General features: G+C 35.1%; 1 protein-coding gene across 7 annotated transcripts in view; it reads right to left on the bottom strand.

The window, feature by feature from the left end:
• Positions 1-509: 509 nt before the first annotated feature.
• The window catches only part of TIAM1 (TIAM Rac1 associated GEF 1), a 355,527-nt gene continuing 342,813 nt past the window's right edge, over positions 510-13,223 (bottom strand). For 4 of the 7 annotated variants that reach the window (XM_074214024.1, XM_074214023.1, XM_074214022.1 and 1 more), the window contains 3 exons: positions 10,702-10,789; positions 9,153-9,325; positions 511-3,374 (listed from right to left, as the gene is read on the bottom strand). In XM_074214024.1, coding sequence (XP_074070125.1) covers positions 2,905-3,374; positions 9,153-9,325; positions 10,702-10,789 — 731 coding nt within the window. In that variant the 3' untranslated portion in view covers positions 511-2,904. Of the gene's footprint in view, positions 3,375-6,778; positions 6,839-9,152; positions 9,326-10,701; positions 10,790-13,223 lie in introns of all 7 variants that reach the window. The other 3 variants (XM_074214026.1, XM_074214020.1, XM_074214021.1) reach the window with 3 other exon arrangements.

The following is a 13,223-nucleotide window of genomic DNA, read 5'->3' as shown; positions in this document are numbered from 1 at the left end:
TTTGAACATAATGTACTTGGGAGTTTTCTTCAATATTGCTATAAGAAGATGACTGATTTATTCATTCTATTTTCATTTTAACGCTCTGATTTTAAGAGAATTTAAAAGCTTTATGGTTTTATGAAAAATATTGTCTTTGATCTTTTTTGATCATGGATTTAGATTTTCTTAAATTATTTCTCCTTGATCATTTTCCCAGGTCATTATTTTTGCTAAGAGATATCTTAAATTTACTGCTAATTGGCGATTTTTTTAGATGAAGAGTTGAATTCTCCATCACTGAAGATCTTAAAAGAAACTGAAAAATAATTCATAGTGATGTTGAAAGGGATATAGTTAGGGTGTGACTAGCTTGAAGAATTATTAACTAATATTTAGATAATTGCTTAAAGGTTTACAAAACACTTTACATATATATTATCTCCTTTCATTCTCACAATCCTGTGAGACAAGAGCTATTAAAATCCTCAGGATGAGATAATTATTTTGTAAAGTTTCTTCATACAAGGCAAGTATGCTAGGCATGTATCAGTACTTAATCAATACTTGTTCAGTTCTCTCTCTCCTCCTAGTCCTTTACTTGACAGGTGAGAAACTGAGACTGAGAGAGGATAAGGGGCATTGCTCAGGTCACATTATTAGTAAATGTCTCATGTGTGATTTTTTTTTGCAAGGCAAATGGGGTTAAGTGGCTTGCCCAAGGCCACATAGCTAGGTAATTAGTAAGTGTCTGAGACTGGATTTGAACCCAGGTACTCCTGACTCCAGGGCCGGTGCTTTATCCAGTGTGCCACCTAGCTGCCCCTTCATGTATGATTTAAACACTGGTCTCCTCTTGAATTCTCTTCTAATACTAAGATTTGATGATTCTATGTACTCTTCCTCAACTAGCTTTTCAATCATTCAGAAACAAAACTATCCACATATTTTTCAATATTTTATTTTTGACAGGCATTTACAACATTCCATTCATAGACCTAAAAACATAAAAATAGACCTTCTTTCAGCTTATAAAAGAAATATATAAGAACCTTTGACATAGACACATCATGACAATATGTACAGAGACAATGAAACCCTCTCCAAGCACCAGATTTTGCAGTATTTTAAAACAGGCCATGTTTCACTGGGTATAGTATATAAGGGCTATTAATAGATCTCTACTCTCTAATTAATTTAAACAACTGAACCAGAGATAATATGGAACAATGAAGTGATACAAAGGGTATAGAAACAATTCTAAATTGTTTAAGAAAATCAGAGAGTATAGCAAAAGTTTAATAGAACATGACTTTCAAAATATTAAGCTCAAGCCCCTGGAAACCCAAAAGGGAAAGGGGGAGTGAGATTGGAGGTGGGGAGGATATAGTATAGGAAAGCAGGGATGTAGAAGCATTACCATTTTGGAACATTTTCTATGTCTTAAAATATAAAGTTATAAATGATTTTGTATAAAATATAATCCCTAAAGCTACTATAAAATTCAGGTTCTTAGGTACCTATTGATGTGTCAAACACCAAATAGATATTTATCCCCAAAAGAAAGTTTTCATATTTGAGCCCTTCTTTGGAAGTGAACATTTGTGGAATGGAATGGGGTGGGGTGGAGGAGCTATTAAACCCCTCTTTTTTTTTTCTTGTTTTGAATTAAAAGTGCCATAGCTTGTTTTTATTCTCCCTATTGATATCTACTTAAAATATTAAATTTTGATATGTCTACCCTGCTTTATTGGCATGAAGTAATTGCTAAACACTAGAGACTTGTGAAGAGGTTTTTGGTTTCTAGAAGTTTGTTCATAGTCTATCATGGAAGAGAACATGTATGGATAAAGTAATGGGGAAATCAGTGTATGACATATTAAGTATTTGTGGAAATGTATGATTTGTTGATAAAGTACTCCACCCCACCCCTATCTTGGCTATACTCACTAAACACATAGAGACTCATTGCTAATTGCTAATTCAAATAAATTTCCATCTCAAATATATATTCAAAACATAAAATCTGCCTCTTGGAAAAACAACTATTCCCAAGAAAGAGTTCCAGTTGATCTTTCATGTATAAATATAAAGTCACTATGCCTAACTCTTCATTTTATAGACCTGGGGTTACATTAACACTGTAAAAATCTCAGTTATTTGTGCCTTGCACATCAGGTAACATTTTAAAAAAAATAGTGTTTTGTTTTCAAGTGATAAATTTGGATCTCTTTTTTTAAAGAGTTTGGCATCTTTATGATTCTATGCAAAACTAGAGCTTCCAGCATTGACATTAAAAAAGACCATCCACAGACCAAAAAAAAGGAGGGGAAAGGCTCATCAAAACATAAATTCCCAAGCCTTCCTCACACATTTCTAAAATACAAATATTCTCTGACATCTAAGAAAGAAAGGAGTAAGAACACTGCAAATTGTACAGAGATATTTTTTCAAGGCAGTTTCCTATCAAGGAGATGAATCTCACAGATAAAAAAAACAAAAACAAAAACCGAAACCCTTTGCTCGCTGTGCTACCACTGAAGCTCATCTGCTGCACAAACTTAAATGCCTTCAGTAACCTATTTTCCAGTGCTATATAATGCGCTTTTAAAAAATATATACATATATATTTTCATTTCTCAGCCCCTGATTATTTGAGAATAAATAAAAGCCCTTGGTAATGTACACAATACAAGACTCCAGCTTATTCTTTTTCAAATTCTAAACTATTCTGTTTCTGTTAAAACTTACGAAGTGATGTGGCTACATGGTTTTGGAACAAGTCAGCTGCCAAAACCCTGTGTGCAAGTGCGCAATCTAAAGGATAAAAGCCTTCTCAGTATGTAGGAAGGTGTGTGTGGGGGGGAAGAGGTGGAAAGGGGGTGGGGGGAACCTGCAAATAACTACCTAAAGGAAAAGGGACATTTAGATTTCGGTGTTCAGTTTCTTGGTGGGGACAAAATCTTCACGCCTAACCCAAATGACTTCCTCATTAGAGTTCTCCAGACCACCATTGATGCCAGACAAAGCTGCTTGTTTCTTGAGTTGGGTCATCCTTGAGGCATGACTATCCAAAGCTTGTTGGCCTCTTTCCCGCTGATTGAGAGAGGCAGCTTGTAGCTGCTCCTGAAGATCTCTGTCCACTGGGGACCCTTTCATGGATTTGCAGTAGTCATCATCGTCACTAAGGATGTCTGTCTCCTTGATGTCATCTTGTTCCTCATACTGAGCAAGATCAAACTGTTCCTCTACCCAGCGGTCAGTGTCCTTGCCACTGGAGGGGTGCTGGGACTCTGTCTGAGGGTTGCTTGTGGAGACAGCATCTGAATCAATGGTAAACCTGTTTCGGGCCAGGCGCCTCCTCCTTCTCCCAAGAGATTTACTTGGGGCTGACACTGCACATACACAAAACAAATATAAAAATAAAACCCCCATATGTTTTACATAAAATGAAATTTCAGAAAATATGCAAATATAGACTACATTCCTCTAACAACATTAGCTGAATTAAACTAAAGTTTACCTTGATCCCAGTGAGAATATATTTAAAGTTTTTTAAAGGGAGTATTTAAAGAGTATTTTAGGTATTTAAAGGGAGGTTCTGGCAATGGGTAGAAGGGTGAAGAGAAAGAAACTTAATTCTCTTAAAGAGAATCTTCTTTTTCTTGTATCTGTCCACCTAGAAGTCAGATGTAAAAGAATGGTTTGCTGCTATTTCTTGTTCTGCTGCTATTGTGTTTCTGATTGGTCATACCCTTATGCCTAAGGAAAAAAAAGTCAAATCTGCCTTCTTGACCCTTCTTAATAGTAAAACTGGTAATATCTTAATGTTTTCTTCAAGAATCAAGAAAGACCTTAAGGCAGTGGCCATGACCTACAACAACTCTTTGGACTTAGCACTTTTTCTATACCAAAGAAGCAAAACCATCAATGTGTCTTTTTAAGATTCTCAGTTGAGCCAAGAGTTCAGAATTTCTTTTTCTTTATCCATCCATCCATCCATCCATCCATCCATCCAAGTTCTTCCAGTCTGCCCAGGTTGGCAATGGAAAGACCACTCATAGCCCTGATGCCACTATTGATTAGCACAGGAACTTTGGCCTGATTTTTCCAACCTGGGCTGGCTCATAGTTACCTCCTCCCAAACCCCACTTAGGTAGCTTGGTCCAAGGGGCTAGTAGCCATACTGGTAACAGACTTGGTGCAGACACCCAAATGGCTATTTTCTTTGGCTCAGAATTTTGAACTCAAAGACAACTTCAGTTTCTCAGCAGTAGGAATCATGGACATGTAGCACTATGTCCTTCCCTGAAGGTCTTTTGGAGATCATCAAAAGTTTTTTTTGAAGGGGAAACAAAACTAAGATTGATTTTAAAAGTTAATCTTCCCAATCATCAAATATCTTCTTTTGAAAAAAATATGATTATGTGCTTAAAGCATTGAAGTTAGCTTTGGAGCCCAGAAAACCCAAACATTGACTATACCTTAAGACAATGCCTGCAGGTTTCACCTGGCCTTGAACTTTTTATCTTAAATATATAAGATGGACTTATATAACAAGGACTGGAATTTTGTAAGAAAAAATAATAAATGATTGCAAAGCACTTCATAAACAAAGTGCTATACACTATTAATAAATAAGAAAAGAGGAAAATTCTAGGAATTACTGAATCACTCATTAACATATAAAGTGCTTTTCATGTGACAATAGAGCTGTTTTTCCTTCTCATCTAGTAATAAAATTGTCATATTAAAGTCAAAAAGATGAAGTGTTCTATTGTTCTATTAGAAACCAGGAGGGATGAGAATTCAGGGAAGCCTGGAGGGATTTACATGAACTGATGCTGAGTGAGATGAGCAAAACCAGAAAAACACTGTACACCCTAACAGCAACATGGGGGCAATGATCAACCTTGATGGACTTGCTCATTCCATCAGTGCGACAATCAGGGACAATTTGGGGCTGTCTGCAATGAAAAATGCCATCTGTATCTAGAGAAACAACTGTGGAGTTTGAACAAAGACCAAGGACTATTATTACCTTAAATTTAGAAGAAAAAAAACTGATATGTTATTGTCTGATCTTGCTATCTCTTATACTTTACTTTCTTCTTTAAGGATATGGCCTCTCTCATCACACTCAATTTGGATCAATGTATACCATGGAAACAATGTAAAAACTGACAAATTGCCTTCTGTGGAAGGTGGGGGGAGGGAAGTAAGATTAGGGGAAAAATTGTAAAACTCAAAATAAATAAAATCTTTAAAAATAAAAGATGAAGTGTTATGATACAGGAGTTCCAAAAGAGCTTATATGTCAGTTCAAGCAGCTCTATCATCAGACTACTTTTAACCATTCCTAGATTATATAATGATATCTAGCAATTTCACTCAAAGGCTCAGTGGGTTAACAGGCTTAAGGCACTTGGATACTGGTTTTTCCCTTTGGCCAAGTGTAATCTTAGGCTAATTAGTCCTCTGTACACTTTTTCATGGCACTAATATTTTCTATCTTAAAATGTGAACAAATATGCTCTAACAGAGAATGAAATGAAAGTCATTTCCAGAAGAACTGAAAAGCACTCAGAAAAAAAGAAAATTCCTGTTTAAAAATATCTCAATAAAACAGTATAATTTGGCTTTCTTCCTGAGTCAGTTTTAACTCAATAATGATCACTTGTAGCTCAGAGTTGTTACTAGGAATTTCTGTCTTTGTTGTACCAATACGCTATTGAGGAAGGCCTAGAGGGAGAAGGAAAAAAAGAATAGGGAGAGTTATAAAGAAGTTCATTAGAGGTACAGTCACCTGGGGAAAGTGAGGGTAGAGAAGAAGCTGCCACCCACTTTCAATAATCTTCCAAACAAGGTACTAAATTCAGCTGTTTCCATGTTGTTGAAGGATTGAAGGTGCTGCCAATGCTCCTATAAATTTCAGCTCCTTGGAACAACATTCTATCTGCCCCACCTTAATTATTGTTCTGACTGAAGTCAAATGAAGGGAGTAGAATGCTATTAGACTTTTTTGTCACTAAATTAGAGTGGAATTAAATAGAGAAATAACCTTCATTTAATGACAGCATAACCTGGTAATACTTCCTCTTAAGAACTTAAGACATCTTAAGTTGAGTGTCCCCCACTCTTTTGGACAAAGATTCATTGATATAAAATGAACTTTTCTAATGTTAAGAAAGAGACTTTAGCGCTGTACTGACTCAGTCATGTGATTATGTGTCCGATTACAGATAAGTGCTCCCAAAAGGAAAAAGATAAATATTTTTAATGTGTTAAAAGTCAGTGAATTGTTCATTTGCTTTGTCTAATAGGAGGTGGTGAAGCTTCCTCTGGATGTTCATAATGATGTAAAATTTGAGGTATTTAAAAATGGCATTAGAAATCTTACAAGGAAGTCCTAATGAGTTTCCTAAAGAAATGCTTTCTTTCAATGAACTTGAGTTTCCTGAAATATAAATATGTAAAAAACAAAAAAGGGCTGAATATAAATAACTGAATTCATCTTTTCAAACTTTGCTAGAGAAGGCATAGATGAGAAATTTCCAAGTTACAATTTTTTTACAAGAAGATGAAGAAAAGGAGAAGTGATCATTGCTAAAATAAAGGCCCCATGGAACATAAAAATGGACAATATATTGAACTGGCAAGATTCCTTAAAGACTTCAGAGCAGAACAGGGAACATTTGGTAATAGGCATTTAACAAATACTTATTCATTCACTGAAACCTATCTAATGGAAAAAATTATTTTTATAACTTACAAAATAGAGAATTATTTCTCAGCATACCTAAGCTTTCTCTTTGAGGGTCTTCACCCAGTCACAGGACACTGTGCCTCTTAGACATAGCTGAAGAAAAGGAGGAAGATGATGGAGGAAAGGTCACACAGTGTAGGACAATCTCAGGTCGCCTCCAGAGGAGGAGGAAATGAAACTATCTGGATATGATTAATGAAAAATTCTGCCTTTTCTATCATATATCATAACTGTGTTCCCAAAAAGGAAAACTGTTCTAGTATGATCCCCCTTTCAACCTCTTGATGAGGGAGTAGGGGAGGATGTATGTAGATTAATTTTATGCCTTGGGAACAAACCCACTTTCCCCTTTTGTATATTAGGACAAATTTTTCTCTAATTAAAAGACTCATTCAGAAAGTCTCTCCCATGTATATATTAAAATGATATAAGATTCACCGAAAGACAGAACAGCAGAGATGACTTCTTCAATGACCCCCAGATTATTAAAAATCAATGAAGCTTAAAGTAAGGAGAGGTAAATTTGCATTTGCCACTGTAATGGAGATGGATGATGGTCAGCATAGACTTCAAATAGACGGGGGTTTTCCTTAAAGAAGGAGAGGTCCCTATTCCAATATTGTTTGGATTATATCATGTCTTAGTATGTTAGAGATCCTCCTGAGCCAAATCCTTAATGATGAAAAAAGTGTTTGGGTAAGTAATATCATGACAACTTTGGTCTAACGACCATCATGGCTAAAAAAGAGTTTGGCCAACCATCAAATGGGAAAAATCAAATAGATAAGGAAAACTTGTTTTCCAGACTATGATACATGTTTGGATAAAGTCCAAAGAATAAATCTATCAGTACAGGTATCTTGGACACATAATGCAGATAGATATACAATTTGTTATTGCCATCAATTCTGTGTGATCCCATTTGGAGTTTTCTTGGCAATGACACTGGAGTAGTTTGCTATTTTCTTTCTTCTCCAGTTCATTTTACAGATGAAGAAACTGAGGCAAACAGGGTGAAATGACTTGCCACTTGCAAGTCCCACAGCTAGTAAGTATTCAAGGCCAAATTTGAACTCAGGTCTTCCTGACTCCAGGTTCAGCACTCTATACAATGAACCATCTACCTGCCTTTTAATGACTCCAATGAACCCTTAAGGCTCATTTTTTTTTAACAGCATCACACCTCCAGAGAAGCAATAAAATATAATGAGAGGCCTAGAAACCAGGAAGAACCTGGATTCCAATCCTACCTCTCACATATACTATGTGATCATTGGGTTGAAGAGTTTAAGCAATTCTAGAAGACTGTAAGTTATAAAAGAATTGCTAATCTGTAAAATTAGAGGGAATTTCCACATTGGGAGTCCCCCATACTAATAAAATCACAGGCCAGGAGGAAAAAAAAAACAAATAAATCAAAGTCTCTCAAGATGCTTTATAGATTAGAGTCATGAACACCAAAACTAGTAAAACATCAAAGTTGAGAGTCATTGTAGAGGCAATGGAGAGGCATACTTCTGATGTGTAAAAGCTACAATACACTAGCAATGAAGAATGGGCAGGAAAAGCTAAGGGACAGCCTTGAAGTGATGGGTAAACCCAGAGGGAGGTGGGCCAAGCCTGGAGCTGGACCCAGGGCTGTCTGATGGAGTGTCTATGTTCTCCACTGGTATCTACATAGTCTCAGGAGCTGCAAAGAGAGGTTCCCAGCACTGGTAAGACTATCCATGTAGGATTTAGGTGAGGAAGTGGACAAGAATCACCACTCTGTGAAAATTTATAATTTGTGACCCTGAAGGGAGCCTCCCTTCAATGAGATCACAGTTCCATCAAAGCACTGAGTTCAAAGAAGTCATCTCGGGCATGAGGGCAAGGAAAGAAAGGAAGCAAACTCTCCAGATAACTTAATAGACCACAAGATCAGAACAATAATGAGAATGAATGAGGTGCTTAGTCACTGTTCTACCATGTTTCCAGAATAGATTGCTGGGAACTTGGTGAAAAACACACACACACACACACACACACACACACACACACACACACACACACACATTATTCTTTGTAAACAAAGCCAACCAGCATGCAAAGCAGCTATTTTCATTCATATGGAGTGATCAAGCCTACTAGGCAAAGAGGATGTTATTGTCACTGGCTTAGGAATAAAGGGTATGGCAGAGTTTTCAAGTCAAAAGTAGTAGGGCAGCAAAGGGGAAACTTGAAGCAGAAGAGAAAAAGTATAAATAGATGATAATAGAAATATAAGAGAGGGGGGGGGAAATCATACTAAGGAAAGCCAAAGCACCAGCCTTAAACCCAAGGCAAAGCCTTAGTATAATTCAGCAAGCTGGGTCCTACAATAGATTAGGGATGACAGGGATCTTTAAAATCTGTATCCCTACAGTACCTGCCCTGCTCATAGCTGGCCTTGCACCTTTAAGGGGGTATAGTCTTTTTCCTCCAAAAGGGACATATTGCTGAGATGAGGGCAGACTTTCTGTTTTGAGGAGTTGTCTTCTTTGTTTATCACGTAAGATTGACTGTACAGCCTTCAGAAAATCTTTTCTACTTTCTGGAGAGCTAAAAAAAAAAAAGAAAAGAAAAGAAAAAGAGAGAAAAAAGATTCAAATAAGTTAAAAGGCATATAACTCCTAATGATATGGAAAAGTCAAATGGTAAATAATTCTTGTCTAATAATTATGGACAAATCCAGAAATTTAAAAACTATAATTTTTAAGCTATAGAAACAAATTAGTAAACATGAATTCCTTTCACCCCATTATATGATATTCATCTATTATAACTATCAGAGCATATTGATTTTAAACTATGCCTAGCAAAATATAATCAAACTTCATCCTTTATAAATATTTCAGAATTTACAATCCTGAAATGCTTTCTCAAATTCGGACTATATCATTTTAGCAAGTCTGAAAAGCAAACTCAAAATTAGTTTTTGGTAAATGAATTTTCTTTCTTTCTTTCTTTCTTTCCTTTTTTTTTGCAAGGCAATGGGGTTAAGTGGCTTGCCCAAGGCCACACAGCTAGGTATTTATTAAATGTCCGAGGCCGGATTTGAACTCAGGTACTCCTGATTACAGGCCTGGTGCTCTATCCACTGTGCCACCTGGCTGCCCCTAAATGAATTTTCTTCATGAAGATCCTTGACCCTTCTCACCATAACCTTTTTATTTTTTTAAGAAATGTTTTGGCATTAAAAATAAGCACATAAGTTGTTCTTTGCAACTTGAAAATCCTATTTTCTATTCTAAAAATTACTTACTCTGAAAATTTTATTTAATATTAAAGCCACTGGATTTTTAAATAGATATTATATTTACTAAATACTTTACGTTTTTCTTAATGAGCATACAAAGAACAGGTGCAGTCAAAATATTTCTATTGATTCATGGATGCTCACATGTCCAGTCTATGTATCCAGCATGGATTCATAAAGTCATGCTGGACCATTGTATCTACCTTCATTTGAACCACTGTATCTACATTCAACAATCAAGAATACAATTCAAACTTTTGTTTCCTCTGTTCTCCTTGCCTAATTCTCCAGCCTCTTAAAGATGCTATAAGCCACAAGCAATTTTTCCAAGAAGAGAAAAACAGGATAGCTTTTTGCCATAATATTGCAACATATTATAGATGTAAATAAAATAGTAGTCTTTCTATTGAATATTATATATTTATAAAAATTATTATATACTTCTTCAAAAGCATTAATCATTTTTATAGTTAGAGTCTATTGAATATCAGTAACACTTGCTGTGTTGGTTTTTAAAACCCAGTCTAAACACTTCAGGAGTTTAAATCATATGTTTTGTATTCTTAAATAATTTTTTAAAATTGATGAATACTAATTGGATACCAATGACATAAAAGTTACTGTACAGAAGCAAATTATATAGGAGTTCTTCCTTTTGAATATACAGTTCATGTATTACCTGCAGCAAAGGTGGAATGACCTCTCTGGTCTCCCTTCAGATTCTGATTTAACATGCACAATCTCACAGACTGAATTAGCTTCTGCATCTATGTAAATTGGAGCAATACAAAGCAAGGATAAGTTAATATACATTTCTTTTCAAAATTTATTTTATTTTTAATTTATGGAATAAAATAATCATTTCCATAACATAGTATAACAAAAAAGAGATGATTGCACATTAAACTGAAAATATGTTATCTGTAACTTGCTATTCCTTTTAAATATATGATAAAATTGTAATGTAAATTTCTTTTTTTTCCTCTCCCTTTTCAAACTGATGAACAAGCACTGGATTTCACAAAAATAGTTTTCATTCTTCAGTATAAAAATGCAAATAAAATTCCTTAAGTTTAATTTAATCCTCTAATTCTAAAAGACAAATGCTTCTTCTTGGCAGTATGTAAAAAGCTATTGGACAGAGGAAGAATTGTGAACAAAACAGGTTTAGAAAAAATTAGGAGGATGAAATAGATTACATAAAAATGCAGTTTTGACTACATAATAATGAAACATTTTGACATAAAATCAATATAGTTAGAATCATAAATTAAACAGCTTCCCTAAATTTTTAATAGTATCATTAATATTAACATCTTATTTCCATTTATAATATTGTAGAATAAAACATAACTTAGTCTAAGTCTTATTTCTGTCAGACTGTTTTCTAATTTTCTCTAGTTTTCATCAAATAGTCTTTCTGAGGGAATTTATGTTTTCTGATTTATCAAACACTGGGTTGAGTTTTTTCTTTCTGATTACCTTGTTTAATCAATTCCATTGATCTACCCTCTATTTTTTTTATCCAATACCAAACTATTTTGATGACTCCTTTTATAAAATAGTTTGAGGTCTAAAAGTGCTATTTCCCTTTCATCCTCACTTCTTTTTATTGTTTCCACCTGATAGTCTGAATCTTTTATTTTTCCAAATGACTTATGTATTATTTTATTAAGTCTTATAAAGTCTGTGACATTTGATTGGCATAGCATTAAAACTGTAAATCAAATATGGTAATAATTGTCATTTTTTATGATACTGCGATCACCTAACTTTGAGCCATGAATTTATTCTTCGAGTTATTTAAGTTATTCTTTATTTCTTTAAGGGACTCTCTACAAATGAATTTACACAAATACTTTCTGTGTTTTGGTAGCCTGATGATCAGAAATTTTATGCATTTTGTATTTAACTGGAATGGAATTTTTCTTTCTACTCTTGCTTCTGCTATGAGTAGACGATGAATTCTTAAGAAAATAGTGGATAGATGTAATTATAATAAATAGAGACAACTTTGATTTCATGAAACAGAAGTTTCTGTACAAACAAAATTAATGCACCTGTATTCAGTGTACCAAGGATAAGAAGAGAAACAATTAAATAATTAAAAAAATCTTTTTATCATTTTTCTTGGATAAGTTTGGCATCTAAGATAAAAAATTAATAGACACACATACATACACATATTATGTGTGTGTGTGTGTGTGTGTGTGTGTGTGTGTGTGTGTGTGTGTGTAAAACCCAATAGATATGGGTATTGGTAGACAGAAAGCTCCCAGAATCTTGTTTGAGTGATAATTATGTATTGAATGAAATTCAAAGGACAAGAGGTTACTGAGTGCCAGTCATAGAGGAAAAGCATGGAAGTGATAATAGAGTAAAAGGAGTATTCCAATTCCTCCTCCACAACCAGTGACCTGGGGAATATGACTAAAAGAATGCTGGAAAGGTAGACAAGGAAGATGTTCATCGGAAAGGAGTCAGATCTCAGTAAGAGAAAGAAAAAAGAGATGAAAGTAAGTTTAAAGCAGGCATGCCAGAGACCATAGTGGAAGGAGCAAGGAGTGGGGGAAGGGGAGAATGTGTAAAGACAGTTGGGGGTGCGGGGAGTTCAGAACCACTCAGATAAGGAACCCATGCTGGCTAATCCTCAAGGGGTAAGTTTCAGCAGGGTTATCATTGTCTCTAGGAAACAGCAGGCCAGAGGATGAGCTGGTAGTGGAGAGTGAGCAGTGAAGTTGGTATTTCTCTCTCTCTCTCTCTCTCTCTCTCTCGTTTTGTGGTAGAACCTCATATGCTCTTTTTCTTAGAAGTAAATAAAATTTTTAACTTTTTAAAAAATATTTGAGTTCCAATTGCTCTCATTCCCTCTTAGAGAAGGCAAACAATGATACAGATTACACAGGTGCAGTCATGTAAAACATTACCATATTAGCAAAGTTGCAAAAGAAAACACAGATGGGGGTGGCTGGGTGTCACAGTGGACAGAGCACCAGTCCTAGAGTCAGGAAGACCCGAGTTCAAATTTGACCTCAGACACTTAATAATAATGTCCTAGCTGTGTTAACTTTTGGCAAGTCACTCAACCCAATTGCCTTGAAAAAACTAAAAAATAAAGAAAACACAGACCAAAATACCCCCAAAACAAAAAGGCTAAAAATTTATGTAAAGCTGGGATTTCCCATGATAATGGATCTTCTT

The sequence above is a fragment of the Macrotis lagotis genome, chromosome 1 (genome assembly GCF_037893015.1).
Source record: "Macrotis lagotis isolate mMagLag1 chromosome 1, bilby.v1.9.chrom.fasta, whole genome shotgun sequence".
Lineage (NCBI taxonomy): Eukaryota > Metazoa > Chordata > Mammalia > Peramelemorphia > Peramelidae > Macrotis > Macrotis lagotis.
Note: the sequence above shows the minus strand (reverse complement) of the source record. Positions and strands in the feature narration are given on the sequence as shown.